This window comes from Nansenia antarctica, assembly GCF_963989245.1.
Source record: "Nansenia antarctica genome assembly, chromosome: 1".
NCBI classification, from domain to species: domain Eukaryota; kingdom Metazoa; phylum Chordata; class Actinopteri; order Argentiniformes; family Microstomatidae; genus Nansenia; species Nansenia antarctica.
Window position 1 is genome coordinate 83,541,145 of NC_137674.1, and position 26,712 is coordinate 83,567,856.

Genomic DNA, 26,712 nt, shown 5'->3' on the forward strand with positions numbered 1-26,712 from the left:
CGGGATTCCGTGTAGATCTCACCCCCCCCACCTCCCACCTCCCCACCCCTGTGTCCTCACTAAAAGTAAAAGCCTAAGATAGGCAGGATGTGGGGAGTCATCTGGCTGAGACATGAGATGAATGGGAGGGGCAGGAAAAGGAGATGAAAGGTGGAGGAGGTGGAGGAGGTGGTCCCTATGAGTGGTGGGTACGAGTGAGGTAGGCTTCCTGAAGCCTGGAGCTATGGCATTAATGTGCTGATTCTGGAGCGCTCGCTCTCCAAACACTGCCTGTTTTGACTTGTTCTGAGGGCTCGAGTAGGCCCCACGGATACCGACATAAAACTACACATGAATGAACATTATTTTGTTCACCGACACGGCCTGTGCTCAAGGAACATGGCCCTGTGCAGTGTTTACACTACAGTCTTTCTCCCAAAAAAAAGAAAAGAAAGAAAAAAAAAAGAGTCAAATAAGGATCGTTTTTTTGGGCTATAGGCTTGGAGAGAACACGTTTTACTGCTGAGATGTTGTTGTGTGCTTTATACTGTAGATCTCAGTGTCTGTTAGACAGCACAGACTCACTTTTGACAGGTAGTGTGACTGCACATAATCTGTCACGTTCTAATGCTTTGGTCCTCATGTCGGGATTGAAAAATGTGAATACATTTCCGCGTTGTTGAAAATCAATGACACATCTCTAGTCAACTAACACAGCTTGTTTTGTGAGCCTGCTAACAATGTAAAGTAGTGTTATAGTTAACTAGGTAGCAGTGGGGGATTACTCATCCAAGCCATTGCGTTGTTGCAGTATTTTGGCTCGACTAGTGAGTTTGTGTTGTGATTCTCAACAGTGTTGAAACTTAGTTCCGTGTTTCAAAAGAAAAGTCTGAACATTTTGGTCGGTTGCCGACATGCGGACCAAAATACTAGAACGTGTCACACATCATCTCTGTACACAGGAGCTGATTCAGTTCATAGCAAAACATCCTCATCTCATCCTAATGTCTTTACTTCTCATGTAGAGTATTCATACATTTCCAGGCTGGTTTTGATTCGCTGCATGCACTGCATTTTTATGTATGTGAGCAGTATCTTACATGACTTTTGGACGACTGTCCATGTGATATGCCTTTACAAGGGGTTAGACAGGGAAGTAGGATCCATTTCCCTCGTTACATTTCCATTTGAGATCTAGCAGTCGCCTTTATCCAAAGCTACTTACAACAAATACATTTGTCTAAGTAAGTGAATCATCTATCCACCAGTCATCATAAGAAACAGTAAAAACTATGCTCGGACCAGGGGTCATTGGCAGTTACAATGCTAGAAGATGGAATAATTACTTTTTTTTATATTCACAGTAGAGAAAGTGTATTATAACTATTGTTGAGCTAAATGTAATGAATGTAACGACAAATAAACAAGATAAACAAAGAAAAAAAAGAAAAAAGAAAGGGAAGTAGACAGAGTTCAAAGTTAGAAGAATATCAGTCCAGAAATGTCCAGTGCTCTGGTTAACACCCTCCCCCATAAAGGTATGTGTGATGAGGAATTCCTTGCTGTCTGAAATTAACCAGTCCATGCAGTGCTTATCTGCATGTTCCAGGACTATCGGCTGGGTGTGAGGAGTTATAGATTAGCAAGTGAATAGAAAGAGGGAAAAAAGAGAGGAAAGGGACTTGTTGCCGAAGCAATCTGTATACAGTTGTCAAAAGTTTACATAATGTACACTTGTAAAGAATATGTATGTCATGGAAGTCTTGAGTTTCCAATACTTTCTACAACTCTTATTCTTTTGTGATAGAGTGATTGGAGCACATACTTATTTTTCACAAAAAACATTCATAATCATGAAGTTTGGTTCTTTCATGAATTTATTATGGGTCTACTGAAAATGTGACCAAAAAATGCTGGGTCAAAAATATATATACACCCCACCAGATGCTGGGTAGTATCTTCTCTGGTGATGCTCTGCCAGGCCTGTACTGCAGCCATCTTCAGTTGTTGCTTATTTGCCTTAAATCTCATCATCAGGAAATGAAATGCATGTTCAATTGGATCTAAATCTGGAGATTGACTTGGCCAGTCGAGACCTTTCCACTTTGTGGCCCTGAAAAACTATGTCTAGCTGCTTTGGCAGTATGTTTTGGGTCATTGTCTTACTGTATGATGTAACACACCATCCAATTAATTTGGAGGCATTTGCTGGCACTCGAGCAAACAAGATATTTCTGTACACTTCAGAATACATTCTGCTGCTGCTGCCAACAAATACAATCATCAATTAACCCTCTAGAGCCCCCAATAGAATTCTAGAATGCTGCTGTAGATTACTGAGAATTCCAAGTTAAATGCACATTTTATAAAACTATTCAAACATGTATATAGCTATAAAACAGAAGAAAATGGACCAATACAAGTTCATTTAGTTTTAAAGACCACAGTGTCCACTTTAATATGACACCAAGTCCATAAGAGAATGATTTGTGTCACGTTCTAATGCTTTGGGGGGAAAAACTAGACAACTTATTTGCATAAACATTTGAAGTATTCGTTTTATGTATGATATAATTAGCTTTTATTGTAAAAGCAACATTATTGTATCAGTTCCAGAGTCATTATTGTAAGTTGGATCAGATCATATACTTTTTGACCAGAACTGTACTTTTTTTTCTTCTTTTTTCTGTTTAGTTACTTATCGTAACCAGATTCAGAAACATATTTCGTTTTAGTTCCAAATGTATTTATTTTTATTTACATCCTCCCAATAGTCCCATACAGATCTTCGAGTGTGACATGCGTGTCGGCCTGGGGTGGCATATAAACACAGATACACACTACCGATACCGTGAACCGGTAGCCAACCGGGCGACATAATATTAATATAATATAGAGAAGAAGGATTTGATAGCATGTACAGTTGTTTGCATGTACAGTTGTTTGGTCATGAAACATACAAACATACCCCTCCATCTTTGCTTTTCCCCGAAGGTTCCATTGTTCTTGAATTCTTTTTTTCTTTAAAAAAAGTATTGTGTTGTTTTTATTGTTAAATCGACAGACAGTCAGACAGACAAGTGTGCACACAGACAGATAAGCAGACAGATCTCCCCCTCCTATACAATAGGGAGATACATTCTGTAAATAGAGTAACATGTTGTTTTAACCTCAACCACACATAGACTCAAACTTTTCTCCAGTCCTCTTCCTCCTTGAATTCTTGAGGAATTACAAATGCAGCTCTTTAGAGTGTTCCTCTTCTCTAAAAGGGACACTTGTGTTTTCCTAAGGATTTGCTGCCACGTTGACAAAAGTAACAACTGTGTAATGCAGTTGAAACTCGCTGCACTAAATCAAACACCCGTCGTCTGGCCAGCCTGTGTCAGCCAGCCGAGGCTTTTCTTTAGCACATTGTTTGTTCAGAGGGTCACTGAGAATTTATAAATGTTCCTTCAGAAACTGCGGTCGGTAGTCGGAGCGAGCAGTCATGCATAATTGACTAGTAATGAGCGGCAGAGACTCAATATTTAATCTGCAATGACCTTTAATTTGTGAGTGGTGGTGGTGAAAGTCCTGCAGCTGCTGCTAAACTGAAAGCTTTGTTGTTGTTTCCGATGCCATGGAGGATTCGGGGCGTTCACTCTCTACAGCGTGCAACAGACTGTTAATGAAGACACCCAGGGGGGGCATAGCAGCATCTCTGAGAGACAGAGCTGCATTCAAGGGCAATCAAGAAAGGTTGTATCTGACCTTACCTCGGCTCGGCAATCAAAAAGAAGTTGAGTGCTCAAGGCATGTGACATGTATACTTCTATCAGGTCGGGCTCCCAAATCCAAGGCCAGCTAATTGATTTATTCACTCAGCCCCCAAGAGCTTTCTTTACTGATGTTTGTTTGTTTGTCATCGACAAACTCTCCTCAACCTGCAACGCACAGTATATTAATCAAGCCCTTGTACAGTGAGAGGAAAATACTGAAAATACTACCGCTCATCCGTTATCAGACTTTGCTGAGGCGCTGGAACTGAATACTGAATACTGACTACTGAGTATCAATAGAGTGCAAAATAACAGCATCCGCACACTCAAACACTGTGCAAAAAACGTAGTTTATTGCGAGCTTTCGGTCATAGACCTTCTTCAGGCATGCCGAAAGCTGGCAATAAAGTACGTTTTTTTGCAGAGTGTTTGAGTGTGCGGATGCTGTTATTTGGCACTCACAGTGAGAGGAAAACAAAGTGTCAAGAGAGAAAACATTGTTGGATAGCTTATGCCCATCCAAGTCTGGACAGCCTAATGCCAGGGATAAGGGCTGAGCTTGGGGGTCTTGGCAGGACAGCCTTGTGGGCCTTGTTTGAGGTCTGAACAGGCCACTCATGACAGCGTGGATCTTCTACAGCGCCAGGCGTCCTGACTGAGCGACTCTCTAATCCTAAAGGTGTTCTGTAGGAGTCCGCTGGAGCTAATATTCCCAGGCAAGACTAATAGGATTACGCTTAAAATCCCTGGGGTTTTTGATATCTACATATCGTGACGTTAGAATTATATTTACATTTTTGTCAAAATTGAGTTTTGTACATAATCTGATCCATTAGGTGTTTATTAATGCCTGTGTGGTGTTATTTTTAAAAAGTTGACATTTTTTAGTTAGTAATTCATAAAATACAAAGGTTCCATCTCACAAAACATAATGGAATGTAAAAACTTTGACGCTCAATATCTCTGAACTACCCTAAACGGAGATAGAACCTTATAATTCTAAGCTCACGATATGGTAGCCTACAATAATTTCCCAGTCACATTGAAATATTGACCTCTACCAAAAGCACCTCTAGAGTAGATATATACAACAGTATTCTGAATGTTTGGGAAAAGTATTTTGACTGCTTTCCAAACCATGCTTAGGTGTTAATCGATTAAGCATGTTATTATTTTCATAATATTTATATTTTAACGATATATCTCAATTAGCTAAATGCTGGAAGGACTGTGGAGAGCAGAGTCTTTACTTTGAACACTAAATATTCCGTTAGCCTAGCATTAGCCTGTGTGTATGTGCGTATATGATTTCAGCCAATGCGTAAGAAATGGTGTCATCGGGGTGCTTAGGTGGCGTAGCGGGTTAAGCGTCGACGATGTAACCGCAGGGTTCCCGGTTCGATTCCAGCTGGCGGACATGTCCTGCATGTGTCATCCCTTTTCTGTCTCTCACCCATCCTTCCTGTCAAAATCTCTACTGTCTCTGTCAATAAAAAAAAAAAAATAAGTGGCTTCATCAACGCCTATGAGTGAGAGCACAGGAGCGTGTAGCGTAGCGGACTCCCAGGACAAGAATGACCTTTATCCACAATCATACTGTATACTGTCCCTCTTGCCAGTCTCTCTCCCCAGGGCAACAAATTAAGACAGGAGCCACGTCTGAAAAAAATAAAAGCCCTGGGAATTCCACACCGCCTCTCCCCACTAGCGTGGGGCTCCTGCCTTTGTGTCCCAGGAAGAGAGCCTCGACACGGTTTCCACAACAACCTTGAAGTACAAGGTTTGGAATCAAAGAGAAAAGAAAAGGGGGAGGAAGAGGCAGTGGTAGGAGCCATGAATGTGATTGAGTGTGTGTTTAGTATAAGAAAGCGAATGGGTTTTATTGTGAGTTTTACTTTTTATTGTTTGTTTAATGTTTTGAGGATCACAGTATTTTATTGAGACCTTCCAGAAGTCACTGCGTGGGCGGCTGTGTCTCAGGAGGTAGAGCCGCCGTCTAATAATCGCAAGGTTGGCAGATCGGCGGTTCGAGCCCCGGCTGGCCACATGTCGAAGTGTCTTTGGGCAAGACCCTGAACCCCAAATTGCTCCCAGTGAGCGGGCCGGCTCCTTGCATGGTAGGGAGAATGAGAGGCCATTGTAAAGCGCTTTGGATAAAGGCTATATAAGATCTCCAGGGACCCATACCACCCTGGGAACGAACACTTTGTTCGGCTGCGCTCAGGCAGGCGGTTCAGGACCATGTTCGCACGGACAAATAGACTGAAGCTCAGCTTCTACCCTAGGGCCATTCAGGCCCTGAACACAGCAAAGACCTAGGTTCTAGGCCCTGGACAATCTAGACAATTTGATGGCAGCTACTAGATTGTAAACATAAGTGCAATATTGAAATACAACAGTGAACATTTCAAACCTGCTAACTGCGACACTTAAAATGAATGTGCAAAAATACTATGTGCAATATGACAACCCTTGTGTACATAAGGTTCAGATACCGGAAAAAGTTAGGATATTTATAGCATAGCATAGAGTGCAGCACAGTGTTTTATTGTATAGTATAGTAGTATAGTATAGTAGATAGTGTACATAGCCTTTATTTATGTAAACCAGCTCTTTTCCCTTTTTTATTTTACCCTTGGACCTCTTGTTTTTTTGTCTTTTTTCCAAGCACCAGGGGAACCCCCCCCCCCCTCCTAAATTTCGTTGTATGGTACCTGTACTGTATTAATGACAATAAAGACCATTCATTCATTCATTCATTCATTCATTCAAGTGAAGTCCATTTACCATTTACGTCATGGTTATGGGCGGGGATATTCTGAGGTTAATATAAGCACCTGTTCACCTGTTCACCTGCATGGCGGGAGTGGAGAGAGAGGGTTAGCCAGGGTCGCTGTATTTTTGTTGACCGCATATTCTATACGCTTTGATTGTTATTTTTCCGGTTTTGATCGCTTATGGATTATATTTGTACGTCACCAAGTTTGATTGTCCTATTCAGTAAATGCTCTAAAACGTACTCTTCATCTCAGCTAATTGTTTTGGCGCGTCATACAAATATCCTTAAGACACCTCCTCCTCGCGTCTCTCAGCGACTTTTTTACTTCTGGTTCCATCTAGTCGCTACAAGCAGTTTCCTTTGTGTTTGCAAGACGTCATTTACCGTCAATGGCATTACAGCAGGAGAGGGAGAACACTGATGTGCATTACATAAATGTTCTTTATTTGTAAGTAATTCTGCCGTCTAATGATCGCAAGGTTGGCAGATCGGCGGTTCGTGCCCCGGCTGGCCACATGTCGAAGTGTCCCAAATTGCTCCCAGTGAGCGGGCCAGCGCCTTGCATGGTAGCTTGCCGCCATTGGCGTGTGAATGTGTGAATGGGTGAATGAGAGGCCGTTGTAAAGCGCTTTGGATAAAGGCGCTATATAAGTACAGTCCATTTACCAGTGGCGGCTGGCCAATAGAGGGCGCTAGGGCGCCGCCCCCACCTTCACTTCCTAGTTGCGACTTGTAAAAGTTTTTAAAAAATAAACATTGTTTATTCACAAAATGCGGCTGATATTCTGTCGGCGCCTATCAGCATTCATTAAAAATCATCCAATACAATAAACATTTTATCTGTGTGTGTGTAAAATTCACTGTGAAAATACATAGGGGAGGAGTCGGGACGCCTGCCGAATGCAAGTCTATGGCACTGCAAATACTTTTGGCTTACACGTGAGCTGTAGCAGCGCAGATTACAGGCTTACCTTGTCTGTCTCTCTCCTCTCCTTGTTGTCTGTCTCTCTCCTCTCCTTGTTGTCTGTGTCTCTCCTCTCCTTGTTGTCTGTGTCTCTCCTCTCCTTGTTGTCTGTCTCTCTCCTCTCCTTGTTGTCTGTGTCTCTCCTCTCCTTGTTGTCTGTGTCTCTCCTCTCCTTGTTGTCTGTCTCTCTCCTCTCCTTGTTGTCTCTCTCCTCTCCTTGTTGTCTGTGTCTCACCTCTCCTTGTTGTCTGTGTCTCTCCTCTCCTTGTTGTCTGTGTCTCTCCTCTACTTGTTGTCTGTCTCTCTCCTCTCCTTGTTGTCTGTGTCTCTCCTCTCCTTGTTGTCTGTGTCTCTCCTCTCCTTGTTGTCTGTCTCTCTCCTCTCCTTGTTGTCTGTGTCTCTCCTCTCCTTGTTGTCTGTGTCTCTCCTCTCCTTGTTGTTTGTCTCTCTCCTCTCCTTGTTGTCTGTCTCTCTCTTCTCCTTGTTGTCTGTGTCTCTCCTCTCCTTGTTGTCTGTCTCTCTCCTCTCCTTGTTGTCTGTCTCTCTCCTCTCCTTGTTGTCTGTCTCTCTCCTCTCCTTGTTGTCTGTCTCTCTCCTCTCCTTGTTGTCTGTGTCTCTCCTCTCCTTGTTGTCTGTCTCTCTCCTCTCCTTGTTGTCTGTGTCTCTCCTCTCCTTGTTGTCTGTCTCTCTCTTCTCCTTGTTGTCTGTCTCTCTCCTCTCCTTGTTGTCTGTGTCTCTCCTCTCCTTGTTGTCTGTCTCTCTCCTCTCCTTGTTGTCTGTGTCTCTCCTCTCCTTGTTGTCTGTGTCTCTCCTCTCCTTGTTGTCTGTCTCTCTCCTCTCCTTGTTGTCTGTGTCTCTCCTCTCCTTGTTGTCTGTCTCTCTCCTCTCCTTGTTGTCTGTGTCTCTCCTCTCCTTGTTGTCTGTCCAAATATCGGTTGTTAAGTCGCGACGTGTTTCCGGGTCCAACGTTGGCTGAGGCGCTCTCTTCGAAATGCCTCAGTAATAATAATAATTTATTATATTTATTTAGCGCTTTTCCGAGGCTCAAATACCCTGACAATATGGAGAAAACGGGAAAGTGCTGTGTCCCTTATTGTATGAATAGATCCGAGTCTAAAAAACGATTAAACTGTCATTCTACCGCTGGTAGACATGGCAGGATGTAGAATACCAGTAGTATGAAACCCGCTGCCTCAGCAGCCTCGGCGGCAGTTAAAGATTAACTCTGATGTTTTCCTTGGTGCCTCTTTGAAGTGGACTTACTCCGACCCTCCAACCCTGCTTATCTTAATTAGAAAAAACAGGTTGTGGAGTGAAGTGGTCCTCTGGAAACTAGCCTTTCCACACCTCCCTAGACTGCACATTAGTGTTGCTGTTTCTTAGGCTTCCTGTGCCTGGTGGTGATGACTCTTGCAATATGAATGATATTCACTGATAATTACACATTCTGAATTGACGTATGTCATCATCGTTGCTCTGAAGGCGTTACACGGTGCAGTAGCTGCTTTGAATGGTAAATGGACTACACTGCATATTATATTATATAGCGCCTTATTCCAAAGGGCTTTACAACGGCCTCTCATTCACCCATTCACACACACATTCACACACCAATGGCAGCAAGCTATCATGCAAGGCGCCAGCCCGCTCATTGGAAGCAATTTGGGGTTCAGTGTCTTTCCCAACGCCACAGCCGCTTTGACTGCTCCAAATCTTACCAGGATAACTTGTGTTATGTACTATTCTCACAAGCAGGTGTTCTTTGAAATACTTAATCTAAAACTTAAATGTACAGTGGCCCCTTTGATGTAAATGTTTATCTTTTCAGTATAATGTACATAGTGATATGCCACCATCTACCAGTCACACTAAAGGTATGGGGGCACAGAAGGGTGGTTTAGTACGTCTATACATGGTCATGGAATGTCCCTGTGTATATTTGATTAGAGAGGAGATAGTATGCAATCCATAATTTACGTTCTCTCATCCGAGATGTGTTTCGTGTATCAAGTTAACATCAACAGCTATAAACTAAACATAGACTAGGCCAGGCTTTCTACAGCTTGTCTCTAATACAGCTAGCATACCAAATAAGCTCTCTCCTCAAAGAGTTATGGATGGAAAACAAGCTTGGTGTTTTCCCAGAGGAGATTATGCCTTCGATGTGTGTGTGGGGGGGTTAGAGGCAGTATGCTTTCATGTCTCAGAGATCACACACGGTGTTTACCTGTGACGTGAGCCTGGGCTACTCTCTTTTATCTCCAGAGTGTAGTAGTAGGGAGGTCTCATATCTAGGAAAAGTCATGAAAGGAGGGTCCTGAAATGTTATCGAGTGCAAAGGTATACATCGAATTTCATTTTCATCACTTTTCCTAGATATGTGTGTTCTACCACCCAGTATCCTTACATTTTCAAAATCACAAGCTAGTATAAAGCTATTTTGCAGTTTTTCTGTGTAGGAGTCAGGCTAATTTACAAGCCGGCCAACTAGTGGTCGTTGTGTGTAAATAGCAGCATCCCATTGTAAAGACTATGGTCATTTGACCCCCGAGGCGGCTCTTATAGTAGGTACAATAGACACAGCTGTTCTGGTGTTAACATCAGTGAATCTATCAGAGCTGTGGTTAGAGATCTAACGTTTGCAGGAAAAGTGCTACACAAATAAAAGTTATTATTATTCTAAAGTTATTATCTGTGAGTTATAGGAACGGCAACATCTCCATCCCATATTCTCTTTCATCCAAACCTTGTTGCCATAGCAACATTAAAGTGGAGAAAACATAGACAGACTTTGAAGAGCCAGCCAGAACAATATCATCCCTTGTTTAGTGTTTAGTGTTGTTCCTCATCATCTTCGGTTTATTGCCCTTGTTTAGGGAAAAACACTGGAAGAGCATTTGTATTATCTAAATTACAGTAGTTCATGATAAAGTAATGATAATATGCTCTGTTGGACTGGTGCCCCTAACAGAATCACCTGAATGTCTGAATCTAATTTGTGAGTTTCGCTTGAGAAAATAAGTGTATAAACTATCTATCCTCCCCTCGAGTGTTCTAGTCTGTCTGTGTTCTGTTGCCACGGTTACGGCTGAGCATTGTTAATTCACAGGTGTCACATGCATTTATTCCCATTGTATTTAAGGTAACAAAATATGTCTGCTGGCGGTTTTTTAGTTCATCAAACCACACGAAGCAGTGCTGAACAGAGTTCAGAGGAGGGCACATTTCCACACACTACACACACTACACACACACACACACACACACACACACACACACACACACACACACACACACACACACACACTCACACTCACACTCACACTCACTCTTAGATAATAATTTGTATAGCGCTTTTCCTGAAAACGTTGCAGCTCAAAGTGCTTTAATCATTATATAATCTTAAATGCAATATTAAAAGGATGGGTTTTTATAATCTTAATTTACATATTTGCTGAGGTTGCATCCCTAATGTAAACTGGCAGTAAATTCCACAATTTGGGTGCATAAAATGAGAATGCAGCCTCACCAAATCAGATGATTTTACACACTGAGACATGCCCCCTCTCTCTCTCTCTCTCTCTCTCTCTCTCTCTCTCTCTCTCTCTCTCTCTCTCTCTCTCTCTCTCTCTCTCTCTCTCTCTCTCTGTCTCTCTCTCTCTCTGTCTGTCTCTGTCTCTCTCTCTCTCTGTCTGTCTCTCTCTCTCTGTCTGTCTCTGTGTCTCTCTCTCTCTCTGTCTCTCTCTCTCTCTCTCTGTCTCTCTCTCTCTCTCTCTCTCTCACACACACACACACACACACACACACACAGACAAACACCCTCACACACAATAAAACACTCAGACACACCCCTGGTGAATGTGTAGGTCTCACTCGCTTCATGAAAGGGAAATGGGCATAGCAGAGCGTTGGGCTGGACGTGACAGCAGAGTTACTGACCATGACATTTCTGGAGGGGAGGAGAGGGAGGGGAGGAGAGGGATGGGCCACTAGGCCTCTGTAGTGATGCCAAATGCAAACATACCCCCCCCCCCCCCCGCCTGAACAATGTGCCTCAGACCCTCCTAGTTGTCTCTCTCTCTTTCCTTCAGCCAAGCTCACGTGCCAGCTGTTAGGGAGGTCAGTCACTTGGATCCAGCCTACCTCCTCCACTCCCGCCTCCACTCCCTCCCTCCTCCACTCCCTCCTCCACTCCCTCCTCCACTCCCTCCCTCCTCCACTCCCTCCCTCCTCCACTCCCTCCTCCACTCCCTCCCTCCTCCACTCCCTCCTCCACTCCCTCCTCCACTCCCTCCTCCACTCCCTCCTCCACTCCCTCCCTCCTCCACTCCCTCGCTCTTCCATTCCCTCCTTGCATCCAGCAGCACTCTGCATTCAGTCTGTTCTGTTCAGGCTGTTCTGACCCTGCTGCTGCAGACCCTGCTCTGTCTGTAGTCAGTGTTGCCAGATTGGGCGTATTCCTGCCCAATTGGGCTACTTATGATCACACTGGGCGGATTTTAGACTGTGATTAGTTTGGAAAATAATCCCCATCTGGCAACACTGTCTGTAGTAGCTATGTGCTATGCTCTTATGTGTTGGATTGTGCGTGTGTGTGTGTGTGTGTGTGTGTGTGTATGGATGGTGCTGTAACCTTGAGCCATCCCCCTCACCCTTTCTAATGGTTTGTGACAGACTTCCCCACTCCTGCCCTCCAAATGACTGTGTGTGTGTGTGTGTGTGTGTGTGTGTGTGTGTGTGTGTGTGTGTGTGTGTGAATGTTTTTGATTGTGCTGTTTGGCTTCTCTCTATGTGGTCAGACAGAAGTGCCCAGTGATGCCCTCCTCAGGAACAGAGCCACGGCTTTGAATACAGCTTCAAAAGAGAGATGGATAAAATACACCAGCTCAGACAGGAAACAGACTAACCTTTTTATCTCAGTTAAAAACGTTAATTAGGCCTCATACATTATACCTTCTGTTGCTTCAGGACTTTATAGAATATGAAAATAAAACACTGAAGAATAGATGACGGGTCAAACATAAGACATAAGACATACATTTCGCACTGATTATTTCATACAGTTATAATGGTAAATGTACTGCACTTATATAGCGCCTTATTCCAAAGTGCATTACAACAGCCTCTCATTCACCCATTCTCACACACATTCACACATCAATGGCGGCAAGCGACCATGCAAGGCGCCGGCCCGCTCATTGGGAGCAATTTGGGATTCAGTGTCTTGCCCAAGGACACTTCGACATGCGGCCAGCCAGGGCTCAAACCGCCGATCTGCCAACCTTGCGATCATTAGATGGCGGCTCGACCTCCTGCGCCACAGCCGCCCCAAGTCATGGACATGATCGAACAAACTCAACACAAGTAATCACATGACCAACTAACACAAGTTAACATTACGTTATATCTTCTGACTCCAAAAGAAAGACAATGCTTTGCTCATCCCTGTGTGACAGACAATCGATCATAATATGATCTTATCGGATCCTAGATTCCATTAGACATACCCATGAACAATGCTATTTCACCATGACCTCAGGTTACCATAAATCGGCTTGCGAGGAGTTTATACTCCAAGGCCGATTCGGTTGTTAAGTCTGACATCAAACGTGACGTTTAGCAATTTCCGGGTCCAAACCAGAAATTCCCCGCACCATCGTACCAGTGTACTACAGCGGTAGAATGACAGTTCAATCGTTTTTTAGACTCTGATCTATTCATACAACAAGGGACACAGCACTTTCCCATTTTCCCATATTTGTCAGCGTCTTTGAGCCTCGGAAAAGCGCTATATAAATATAATGAATTATTAGTATTACTGAGGCATTTCGAAGAGAGCGCCTCAGCCAACTTTGGACCCGGAAACACGTCACGACTTAACAACCGAATAGCTGAAGCTGATGATTCAGCTCTCTGTGTCTCATTAAAAATGGATGTGAACATTAGACATTGAGGGTAAACAGACAATGAGAATAGAGTATCAACAAAATAACCGACAGTTTCAAATCAACATACAGTATGACTGTAAGTTTTAACCGTACGTTTTAATAGGCCTAACCCAAAACTCTAAGAATATCTCACACTCCCTCTCCCTAAATATAATTCCCAACAAAATACTACTACTACTACTACTACTACTACTACTACTACTACTACTACTACTACTACTACTACTACTACTACTACTACTACTACTACTACTACTACTACTACTACTACTACTACTACGTACTACTACTACTACTACTACTACTAATAATAATAATAATAATAATAATAATAATAATAATAATAATAATAATAATAATAAAACTTTAATTTATATAGAGCCTTTCAAAAAGCCCAAGGACACAAGGTCTGAGATACATTACAATCGCAAAGGAATTGGCAAACGGTGATGGTGTGACTTCTTGAGAATGAAGTCTAAATTATTAGACTAAATTATTTTATATTAATATAGGCTATATATAATATCAAATAAGAGTCCTGAAAATCCTATTTGTATTTGATATTTTTGTTATTTGAATATGATAGTGTTATTTACATGTTTTCTATCCTTCTCCAGATGTCTTTGTTGATTTGAGTGATTTTTGGGGGAGTTTTCCTTTTTTGCTAACACTCTCAAATGTGTTTATGTGCAGGGGGCAACAAGCTGAAGAACCAGCAGTTCCGTCTGAACTGGTCCTGGATCTCTCTGGAGAAGCAGTACTACGTGGTGGATGAGGAGGCCAAGTTCCTGGAGGTGGTGCTGAAACGCAGAGGCTACCTCGGGGAGACGTCCTTTGTCAGTGAGTGGGCGTCCTTCCAATTAAAAACAGCCACTACAGGTTGAATGCAATGGTGAACAGATGGGCTTTAAGTGCAGCTTTGAATATGTCCAGGGTTGGAGAGTCGCGGATATCCTTGGGTAGAGAGTTCCAGAGGGTGGGGGGGGCTGCCACACTGAAGGCTCTGTACCCGAAGGTCCGGAGTTTGGCGCTGGGTTGGATGAGGAGGCCCGTGTTAGAGGACCTCAGAGTTCTGGATGGGGTGTATTGGTGGCATTAAACTACAATAACCATGCTATAAAACCAGAATGTAGTTGTATGTCTGTAGTTTCATATTTCAACACTGCTCTTTTACACTGCAATACTGCAGCTGTGCAGCCATCCAAATTATCTCTGAAGTCTTGAGAACATGGTTTTAGATTTAGTAATATTCTTTGGTCATGATGACATAAAGGTTGTTCAAAGTCTTCCTTATCATAAACTTTTTAATCATCAAGCCAAAATAAACAATGTCCTTATTTGGAGGGGGGTACATGAATGCTGATGAAGGAAAATCCAGGCTTGTTCTGATAATTGATGATTCGAACCCCCGTCTTAAAAGAACACTATGATCTACCGGCAGCAGCTAATACCACTCTGCCATCCTGATGATCTGATTCTAAAATACTACTGTAATGAATGTTCATTTATTTTTATTTTTTTTAAATAAATAGCTTTATTTCATAAAGCTCCATAAGCAGAGCGCTGCGCTGTCATTTTCCAGTCATAGTATCTTCTTTTCGACAATCGGCTGTTCTGGGCTGCTTATTACTCTGTGCACGCGCCCAAAGCCAGCATGTCCAAGCGAGAACTGAGTTATCATTGATGCCACTGGGTGAATACACCCTATGCTACAGTAGCTCCTTAGAGAGACCAGGGGTGGGACGGACATAATTGGGGTCATGCAGGTTCTCTGGGGTCATGAGCAGGTCATGAACTCTCACCCACCTCCTAATTAATTAAATAATAATAATGTTGCCATTTAGCAGACGCCTTTATCCAAAGCGACTTACAATTACGAATTACAGGGACATTCCCCCTGGAGTAACTGAGGGCTAAGTGCCTTACTCAAGGGCACACTAGTAGTGGTGTGGTTTCAGGCGGGATTTGAACTCACAACCTTCCGATCACAAGTCCAACTCACTATCCACTAGACCACCACTACCCCTCTACCTCCTCAGGCTCATATTTATGCTCTTAGTCACTAAATGGGATAGAGCTACGGGACAGCAGTTACTGGCTCTGTGGTCGTGGTTAAGCTCTATCAGAGGCAGATGATATTGACCTTAACTTCGTGTCAAGGATCAGCTGCTAGTCAAAACGATCATTCTCAGTCACTATTCAAGTGAAAGTCCACAAGGAAGGAACAACCTCCCAAGGACAATTGAGGGGCATTTTATTGATTTGCATAACATATAAGAATAGTATAATCCATAATCTGAAAAAGCAGTTTCACTTAGAAGACAAAAGACTCCCCTAAAATGTTGCTAAAATATTGTCTTTGAATGTTCTCCAGCTGGTTCTCTTCCCTCTTCTGTGATGATAAGAATGGAAAAGGAAAAAAAGTAAATGTGTGTGATGAACAGGGAACACAGATCCCTGAACAGCCTGACAGTTCTCACCAGCCATCTGCCATGGTGCTGAGATGAGACAGAGACTGATGTCAGGTCAGGGCTCTCAGACGAGAGGATAGGCCAGCTCTGCCTTGGTAAACACTGATCAGATCAGCTCCATGACACAATGTTCCTTGATTAGGAGTTACATAGCCTATATGCGCCATGAGTGCGAGGCGACAAGTGCGAGGCGACGCGCTTGCAAAACAGTTTTGTGATTGGTCTGAATTTAGCGGGAAATTTGGATTTCAGGAAATCCCTCTCCTTTGCGTTTCTCCATCACTTTAACAACGACATTGGCAGGGGAAACGAATTGGAGTCGAATTTTTATTGACAACGGATTTACATGCCGGAAAAACATGCAGCTAAAATTCAGGGAACATTTTGACAATAAGAGACACAAGGAAGCTGTGGTCGCGTGGTCTAACTATACTGTAGTACAGGCCAATATGCGCGGGGCAAAAATAATCTAAAATCATCATGAACAGAACGGTGGAGGTACGGGAAAACAGGGCTCATGTCTCTGTCATCAAAGGTAAAAGTTGGTTTTCTTTAACTCAGCTGATGCATTACCTTGCTGTTGATTGTTTACCGAATGCTCCATCTGACTGTCACACTGTGATTTTACAGTTAATGAGTAACGTTAGCCCGTTTTGTGCGTGTACTCTCATGAAGGCCTACTTCATATTGATAAGCTGATAATCTTTGTGTGTGTGTGTGTGTGTGTATGTATGTGACTGTCAGTCACAAGTTTATATTCTACGGACGTTGTTCAGTGCTGTATGCGCGTTCCCGGTTCTGTGTGTACTCTTGTATACTTCATATTCAATGAGCTGATTATCTTTCACTGTGTGTGTGTGTGTGTGTGTGTGTGTGTCTTGGGCGTATCTGTCAGTCACATGTAGGCTATTATATACGGTAACCTATGTTCAGTGCTGTAGTTCCCCATGTTCTGCTGCAGCTGTAGCATCAGGATATGTTGGTATTTGATCACCTTATATAAAACATCGCTGCTCAGCATTAATGGCGTGCACTCGGAAAATCGCGTCAGTGACCACCCCGCAACTGATGTGAAAAATCCTGGAGGAAACACTTACTGTATATATGTATTTATTTTTATCAAAAGTACCGATTTAAGTACCGTTTCGGTACCGGTACCGTTTTTAAAGTATCGATTTGGCACCGGTATCGAATAAAACCAAACGGTACCCAACCCTATTACTAAGGCAGAGCTGGCCTTAGTAAGATATAACAGTTATATCTCAGAGTACCGCTTTGAACAGGAGGATGTGATGCCCCCATTGTGAGTGAGGCAGAGTTTGGGAACTAACTGCTCTTTGAAGACACGTAATTATCCAAGCTCCATTGAGCTCCTCCATTTAATCTCTGAACACATGTGCAGGGCCCATGCCCTCTGTACTTGCATATCAAAGCTTACTTTTCTTCAAATAATTACATGGTAATTTTATCCCAAAACCCAATTATTTTTATTTATTTGGAGAGCAGTATTTGGAAGAAGCCCCTGTTCTTACTGTACTTATCTTAATTTAGTTATTATTTGTCTGTTTATTTATGTTTTTGTGGGGAGATGTTTTTGCCAGGGGGTATAGGCTGTGACAATGTTCTTATTTGCTGTGGCTCTCCTGCTGTGTGCAGTGCTGTGAGTCTCTGACCCATGATGCATCTGGTTCAGTACCCCGAACAGCAGGAGTCCTGCCAAGGTAACAGGCTGGCAATGACACTTGGCCTGATCAAACGCCTGAACCAAGCCTGAACCAAATGAACAGAACCAGGCCTGCCACAGGTGACTGACCATGGCTCCAGGGCCCAGGTTGACATGAGAGGGAATAGGTTCTGCTGTCAAGACATGACCTGATTATCATATCCTTCTGGTGCATGTCGAGGCCATCTGCTTGCAGATGAACAATAGCTTCATTTCACAGGAATCTCTTGCTGGATTATGTTTGCCATTGTATACCCATTGTATACCCATAGCTGTTTCACTATGGCTAGTGTGTGACAAAAACAAACTAAAAATAAACTATGTTCCATATAAAGTAAATGAATAGACAAACCAAGTTTAACAATAGAAAAAACTAGTGACATAATTGTACGTACTCGATAACACAAGTAACCTAAGACTAGGAAACTAAAACTAAGAGTCGACAACAAACAAAACACAACCAAACACAAAACCAGGTGACTGACAACGAGGGAAAATGAGGAACATTTAAACAGACGGACAGCCCTCCGATTGGTAGATGAGCAGCCCTCCGATTGGTAGATGAGCAGCCCTCCGATTGGTAGATGAGCAGCCCTCTGATTGGATGTTGATGGAAATGACGATTGACGGGAATGATTGGCCAACTGACGATACCTGGATGTAGAATGATAGAGAGGGAAAAACAGAAGGGACGGAAACACAACAAGGACACACATGTGGACATAACAAACAGAGAATTGATGATAGGCCTTCTTTTCAATGCAGCGTGCAAGCAGCCACAGCTCTCAAGTATACACAGTAGTTTTCTACTCCAATCAGAGTATAATCAACATAGCTATACCTGAACATTATTCACACTAGTATAGTAGTGGCGGCTGTGGCGCAGGAGGTAGAGCCGGTGCCTAATGATCGCAAGGTCGGTAGATCGGCGGGTTCGAACCCCCGGCTGGCCATGTGTCGAGGTAGGTGTCCTTGGGCAAGACACTGAACCCCAAATTGCTCCCAATGAGCAGGCCGGCGCCTTGTATGGTAGCTTGCCGCCATTGGAGTGTGAATGGGTGAATGAGAGTCCGTTGTAAAGTGCTTTGGAATAAGGCGCTATATAAGTCAGTCCATTTACCATTTAGTAATGATCTCCCCCCTTGTCCCCCTAAAGGTATTGGCACCAAAGATGGTACAGCTGAGAAGAACAAAGATTTCCGGGGAAAGTCCCAGAAGCAGGTCCAGTTCAACCCGGGTCAGACCACGGCCACCTGGAAGGTGCAGATCCTGCCGGACGAGGAGTATGAGGAGTCTGAGACCTTCCAGATCGTTCTGTCTGAGCCTGTCATGGCGGCTCTGGAGTTCCCAGAGATCGCTACTGTGGAGATCCTGGATCCTGCTGATGGTGAGTGACTGGTGATCGGAAGGTTGTGAGTTCAAATCCCGCCTGAAACAACACCACCACTAGTGTGCCCTTGAGTAAGGCACTTAGCCCTCAGTTACTCCAGGGGGAATGTCCCTGTAATTCGTAATTGTAAATCGCTTTGGATTAAAAGCATCTGCTAAAAAAATAGAAAAATAATAAAATAAAGATGAATGAATAGTAATGTAATGTAATGGGGTGTGCCACACCTCCTCTGCAGAGTCCACAGTGTTCATCCCCTCCGCCTCCTACTCCATCGAGGAGGACATCGGGGAGCTTCTCATCCCGGTACGCAGGAGTGGTGATGTCAGCCAGGAGCTCATGGTCATCTGCTACACCCAGCAAGGTACGCAAGGACGACCCCTCAGTGACCCCTCAGTGGCCTGTATTGAATCGTTGACATCAGTGACACGTTCTAATGCTTTGGTCCTCATGCCGGGATCCGATGTAATGATCAGAATGATCGCTAGTTAACTAACACAGCTTGTTTTGTGAGCCTGCTAACAATGTCAAGTAGTGTTATAGTTAACTAGGTAGCAGTGTGGGGATTACTCACCCAATCCGTTGTGTTGCAGTATTTTAGCTTGACTAGCGAGTTTGTGTTGTGATTCTCAACAACGTTGAAACGTAGTTATGTGTTTCAAAAGAAAAGTCCCACCATTTTGATTGGTTGCCAGCCAAATGATCAAACTGTGTCACATTTGTGTTTGAGATCATACTGCATACAGTTTTAACGCCCTTTTCAAGGCCAGATATCTAACGATCGTCTACTATCTTGTGTCCGCCCAGTGTCAGCCACGGGCACCATCCCCACCACGGTGCTGTCCTACTCAGACTACATCTCCAGGCCGGAGGAGCACAACAGCATCCTGCGCTTCGACCCCGGGGAGACGGAGAAGGCCTGCCACATGGTGATCATCGACGACTCGCTGTACGAGGAGGAGGAGAGCTTCAACGTGACCCTCAGTATGCCCATGGGGGGTTGCCTCGGCCAGGAGTTCCCCTCCACCAGAGTCACCATCCTGGCTGATATGGACGACGGTAAGACGACCTCCCTGCACCTTTGATAACACAGTAAAAAAATGTAATCAAATCAGATGTTATTTGTATAGCGCATTTCTCACAAAATGTGACCCAATGCGCTTCACAAAGAGCAAAAGAAGATAAAGCTGTCTCTCCATGTCTCTTGGTCCTGGCTTCTGGGACCGTCAGGAGTTCAGTGTCAGTGGACCTCAGGGGTCTACCTGGTGTGTATCTTACAAGCGTAATAATAATAATATTAATAATAATAATAATTCATTGTTTTTATATAGCGCTTTTCTGGGGTTCAAAGATGCTGAAATGTCCATGATACAGTAACTGACCACCACAGTAACTGACCACCGCAGTGATAACACACCACAGTAACTGACCACCACAGGGATAACACACCACAGCAACTGACCACAGACAGTGACAACAACAGGCATTGGTGAGGCAGGTTTTATGAACAGTTAGGATGTGTCAGGGCTGTCAGATGTGTGCAGTCAGTGAAACCTCTTTCCGTCATAGTTATGAGACATGAGGGTGCCTAAAACGTGGGTGGGCGTCTGTGGTGGCGTGGAGAGGGGGGGAGGGGGGGGTGGGGAGGTGGGGGATGGGGGGGGTCTCAGCTCTGATGTTTCCTTTTAGAACAACTGCAGACTTGTTTCCCTGTGCCCACAAATGCTCACTTGCTGGTGTGAGGAGCTGGAGTCATGGCTGACTTCAGTCAAATCTTCCAAGTTTTGTGTTAGTCCGAAAAGAGGCAAGTGTTCCTAATACTAGAGAGAAGAATACACTTAAGATATTATTCATGGATGTCTTCAAAAGATTCTTGAATCAAGGAGAATAACAATGAGCAACCCCTCATGCAAAGGGAGTTCATTACTTTGGACTCTTTTGTTGGATGGGTTTTAATTTCTTCATATATTTATACAATTATGGATTTATCTATAGCACAGATAAATAGCGTTGTGTGTGTGTGTGTGTGTGTGTGTGTGTGTATGTGTGTGTGTGTGTGCGTGTGTGTATGTTTATGGGTGCAGTGTGTGTGTGTGTGTGTGTGTGTACTGTGTGTGTACTGTGTGTGTGTACTGTGTGTGTGTACTGTGTGTGTGCGTGTGTGTGTACTGTGTGTGTGCGTGTGTGTGTGTGTGTGTGTGTGTGTGTGTGTGAGTGTGTGCGGTGTGTGTGTATGTGTATGTGTGCTGTGTGTGTGAGTGGGTATGTATATGTGTGCGTGTGTGCTGTGTGTGTCTGTAGGTGTGTGTGCTGTATGTATGTGTACGTGTGCTGTGTGCTGTGTGTGCTGTCTGTGTGTGTGTGTGTGTGCATGTATGTGTGTGCGTGTGCGCAGGTGTGTGTATGTATGCGTGTGTGCTGTGTATATGTGCGTGTGTGTGTATGTGTATATGTGTGTGTGTATCTATGTGTGTGTGTGTGTGTGTGTGTGTGTGTGTGTGTGTGTGTTGCTGGGGGGAAGCCCTTATCTGGTATCTGCAGCCTCAGTCAGGAGGGTGATAGTCTCATATCTCTCCACCACGGCTTTGTTCACCGGCACCTCCTGGGCATTCCTCAGTCCTCTATCTCCCTGGCTATCTACCTCAGGAAGTACCGCTGTGAAGGGGCACCCACCGTACGCAGGCAGGCAACACTGGAGCTGAAAGGCACGGTTTAATCTCTGAGTCTTCCGTTCAAAACTCTGAGAAGTTTGAAGAGGAAATTATAATTGGGGTTGGTGATGCAATTCACTAGCCTTACTGCACAAACTGGCTTTTTTCAGCAAGTCCAACTGTTCTTGCTTGTAATTATTATGTATGTAATGCCGATGTAACCTTAGATGGTTGCACATGACCTCTGACCCCACATGACCTCTGACCTCTGAGATCGAAGAGGAGTGCTACAAAATCAGAGCCGTGGGCCAACAACAGCAAGGAAGGTGGACAACGTGGGAGGCTGTGATCAACAGAGCCATCACATGGAAGGATATGTGGAGGCTGCCCCAAGCAAGGCTGAGCTTCTCGATCAGGGCCACCTACGACACCCTTCCCAGTTCCCGGAACCTGCACCTCTGGTACGGCACAGAGGAGACCTGCCAACTCTGCAACGCCAACAACCCAAACTTGCGACACATCCTCTCTGGATGCAAGGCGGGACTGACGCAGGGTCGGTACAGATGGCGGCACGACCGGGTGCTGCGCAAACTAGCAGAAATTCTGGAAGCACGCAGACTGGAATCAAACAAGAGCAGCCCAGTCACATCACAGCAGCGGATCCAGTTTGTCCGGCAAGGGGGAGAAAGTCAGGGCAGCAGCACGAAGCAGTGGTCCCTCCTGTCTCCTGGAGGAGAGTGGAACATGAGAGCTGACCTCGATCGACAGCTGAAGTTCCCACACGAGATCACATCAACCTCCCTTCGGCCAGATGTCGTACTCTGGTCTACCCCGATGAGGACAGTCATCATGGTGGAGCTGACCGTTCCATGGGAAGAGGGGATGGAGGCTGCCTTCGAGAGAAAGAAGGAAAAGTACACAGACTTGGCAGCTGCGTGCTCGCAAGCAGGGTGGAGGGCAGTCACCTATCCTGTGGAAGTTGGGTGCAGAGGCTATACAGGAACATCTACACAGCGGCTCCTGAGGTCGCTGGGGATCACAGGATCCAAGCTGAGAAAGGCGCTCAAAGACCTGGCGGAGGAGGCTGAACAAGGGAGCTTCTGGCTCTGGCTCAGAAGAAAGGACAAGGCGTGGGGGAAAGGAGGATCCTAGGGCTGGCTGCAGGGAGTGGCAGGGAGACGTCCCTGTCACTGCTCCACCACCTTGAGATGTTCCGGGATTAAAGGAGCGAAACATCAGTGAAGGGTGGCTCCCGGCTGACGACCCTGCAGTCAGCCCACTGGCACCGTCGGAGGTGCGACAGGCAGCAATGCCCAGCAGATATACCCACCTGTGCTTTCATCTGACCCCTGTTGCATCCTGGGTAGGTTCCCTCCAGACTGTCAGGAGGACAACTGTTAGACGCTGAGTTCAAGTGCTTGGCTTTTTAATTGGGCACGCAGGACTGTTCATGACATTTAGCTGACCCCTTCTGCTGTACAGAATATTACAGATTTGTTATTCAGAACCAAAAGGTTTTAAATTCAGCAGGAAATGTTTTAGTAGTGGGGCTTTTGAATATTCATGTAATATAAACAACCGGCTCCATTCTCTTGGTTTTTATGAGTCTCCAACTCTAAGGTCATGTTCTCACATGAAAGTCCGAATCGAGACCCGGAGCAAGTGGATGAGTTTGCAACATTGTTGCATAAATTATTTCTCTGATTTGCGTTCTCACAGCCCTTTATGTAAACAAAGTAACATACGCAATCGAAGCAACAGACGTGGTAGTTTATTGGTCAGAAAAAAAAAATGTGCCCGTTCGTCCCGCTCTTATCCAGATCAACACGCATGCGCTGCTGTTTTCCTATGGACAGCCTCGAGCAGCGTTCTCACCAAAAGCGAAGCAAAGCAAAGTGATGGATGCGTCGTTTGTAACCGGAGCGAAACCACCCTTTTCAAGCGGAGCATCCATTGGTTCTTTGCTCCGGGAGCGACTTCGAATGCGCATTCTCACAGCTCCAAACAATGCAGAGCAAACAAATGTTATCCTAAACTCCGATTCCAAGTGAAGCAAATGTTCTAGTGAGATCACACCCTAAGACATGACTGCAATAGTTTGAGTGAATGTCAGTAACATCAATGATTTTTATTTTCTTCTGTATCATAATAGTTCTTGTCATTATCAGTTTGTATGGATGTTTATATGTAGGGGTCAAGGATGTGTGAGAGGCAGAAAGGAAGGTCAATAAAGAGCGTCCGTAAGCACGTTTAGATCAGATAATAATAATAATACATTTATTTTATAAGGCGCCTTTCATGGCACTCAAGGTCGCTGTACAACACAGTTACAAAAATACAGTCAAACAGTTAAAAAATGACAATCAAACAATTACAAATTACAATATAAAAAGCAGCAGCAGCAGGGCATTCAATAGTCGGGAGGGTGGCTCAGAGATAAGCCTGCCTGAAGAGGTGTGTTTTGATGTGTGTTTTGAATGGGTTTATGGTGTCAATGTTCCTAATGTCGGGGGGGAGGGAGTTCCAGAGGCGAGGGGCAGAGCGGCTGAAAGCTCTTGCCCCCATGGTGGACAGACGGGCAGGGGGGACAGTGAGGTTGATGGCGGAGGCTGACCTGAGGGACCGGGTGGGAATGTTGAGGTGGAGAATGTGAGAGAAAAATTTTATATGTAAAAGACATTCTTCTACATTTAAGATTCAAACTTTGGATGTCTTGGGGCAAAGCTATGGAAGCTGATTTCCTGTTTGTTGTCACACAATAGAACCGGTTTCTCTGCTTGAAGCTTGACATCGGCTGGACGGCGGACACATTTAAATGATTACAAAGACCTGATTGCCCTCTTTTGTCCCGGAGTGGACCAACCCATCTTGAGCAGTTTTGGACTTTTGTGTTGCCCAGACCCGGTGCTCTGGGACCAGACTGAACCAGTTTTTGGCTATTGTGTTCCGTTTTCACCTTTGTCTCCCTGGGAGAAAGTGGGGGCCGATTCCCGCCTAGCCTTCATCAAAATCATCTTCCTCAATGTACAAGTCCACACCCATTGCTCATGATTGGTCTAAACCTCACCTGAGGGCGGACCCCTTACCTGAAGGTACCTGATTGTATAAATACTGAGATGAAATGAATGATCTGGACTTTACGAGGAACTTTCACTGTTAAGACTTGTCTGACGTGCTTGTAAACTTCCTCCTTCTGCAGAAGAATATTAAATATCTTTTCTTATACATCTTGAAACGAAACAGGCTGCCATTATTGAATAATTTGCACTTACACAGGTACGGGGGGGCGAGGTTGTGGATGGCTTTGAATGTGTGGAGGAGGATTTTGTAGTCAATGCGTAGTTTAATGGGAAGCCAATGGAGTTGTTGTAGAACGGGGGTGATGTGACTGATGACAGGGGTTCTGGTGATTATACGGGCAGCAGCATTCTGGACCAGTTGGAGCTTATGGAGGAGTTTGTGTGGGAGACCAAAGAGAAGGGAGTTGCAGTAGTCTAAGCGGGAGGTGACTAGAGAGTGGACCAGGATAGCAGCGCTGTTGGGAGTGAGTGACGGGCGGAGGCGGTTGATATTTCGAAGGTGAAAGTAGGCGGACCGGATGGTGTTGTTGATATGGGTATGGAAAGATAGGGTGCTGTCGAGGACGACACCCAGACTCTTAACCTGAGGGGAGGGAGAAACTAAGGAGTTGTCAATAGAGAGGGTGAAACTGGGTTGCTTGGTGAGGGAGGATTTGGAGCCAATGAGTGCTATCTCGGTTTTGTTGCTGTTAAGTTTGAGAAAGTGGGAGGGGAACCAGGATTTGATTTCCTGTAGGCAGGCACAGAGGAAAGAGGGTGGGAAGGTGGATGAGGGTTTAGAGGAGACATAGAGCTGGGTGTCGTCCGCATAACAGTGAAAATGTATGTTGTGTTTACGGAATATTTGACCGAGTGGGAGGAGGTAGATGATGAATAGGATGGGGCCAAGGACAGAGCCCTGGGGAACACCAGAGGAGAGGGGGGAGGTATGGGATGAGAATGATTTTAACTGGATGAATTGAGTGCGACCAGAGAGATATGAATGGAACCAGTCCAGGGGAGAGTCGGATATGCCAATGGAGGCTAGTCGGTCGAGGAGGATGGAGTGGGAGATGGTGTCAAAGGCTGCGGTCAGATCAAGGAGGATGAGAATGGATAAATGTCCAGAGTCAGCTGCCATCAAGAGGTCGTTTGTGATTTTAATGAGGGCTGTTTCTGTACTGTGACGGGGGCGGAAACCGGATTGGAATTGTTCATAGAGGTTATTGTTATAGAGGTGGGCCTGAATCTGTGATGCGACAACTTTTTCCAGAATTTTTTAGATAAATGGCAGATTAGAGATTGGGCGGAGGTTATTGAAAATGTTGGGGTCTAGACCAGGTTTCTTCAGTAGGGGTGTAACAGCAGCAGATTTGAGCGGGGAAGGGACAGAACCAGAGGTGAGAGAGGAGTGGATGATGGCTGTTATCAGGGGTAGAAGAGAGGGAAGGGAGGCTATAACCAGGGAGGATGGCAGGGGATCAAGTTGGCAGGTAGAAGGCTTGGATGTCTGGATAAGTTTTGTTAAGTCAGTCGCTGAGGGGAGTTGAAAGCAGGAGAGAGGTAGGGAGAGGGGGGGATTGGGAACAAAAGGAGGCGGACGACTAGACGTGTGAGGGGTCAGTTGCTGGTGGATGGATGACATTTTAGAGTCGAAAAATGCCATTATGGAGTTACAGTGGTCAGTGGAGTAGAAGTGAGGTGGAAGGAGATCAGGGGGGCGGAGAGAATTGTTGATCACTGAAAATAGGGCCCTGGTATTCCCAGCACTAGAACAGATTTTTTCTGCAAAGAATTCGGATTTGGCGGATGAAATGGCGTCTTTATAAAGGAGGATGTGAGCATGGTACATTTGTTTATGAACAGTGAGTCCAGTTCTATTGAAAAGACGCTCCAGCTGACGACCTTTGGCCTTCAGCTGGCGCAGGTGGGGGGAGAACCAGGGGGCAGAGTGGGGGAAAGAGACAGGCCGGGTTTTAACGGGGGCAAG

At 44.7% G+C, this 26,712-nt stretch overlaps 1 protein-coding gene across 1 annotated transcript in view; it reads left to right on the forward strand.

The window, feature by feature from the left end:
- Window positions 1-26,712, forward strand: part of frem2b (FRAS1 related extracellular matrix 2b) — a gene marked incomplete at its 3' end in the record, with an annotated part of 115,509 nt that overhangs the window by 40,633 nt on the left and 48,164 nt on the right. Inside the window, exons 3-6 of the mRNA XM_080548981.1 lie at window positions 14,125-14,271; window positions 18,782-19,012; window positions 19,251-19,376; window positions 19,820-20,071. Coding sequence (XP_080405107.1) covers window positions 14,125-14,271; window positions 18,782-19,012; window positions 19,251-19,376; window positions 19,820-20,071 — 756 coding nt within the window. The remainder of the gene's footprint in view (window positions 1-14,124; window positions 14,272-18,781; window positions 19,013-19,250; window positions 19,377-19,819; window positions 20,072-26,712) is intronic.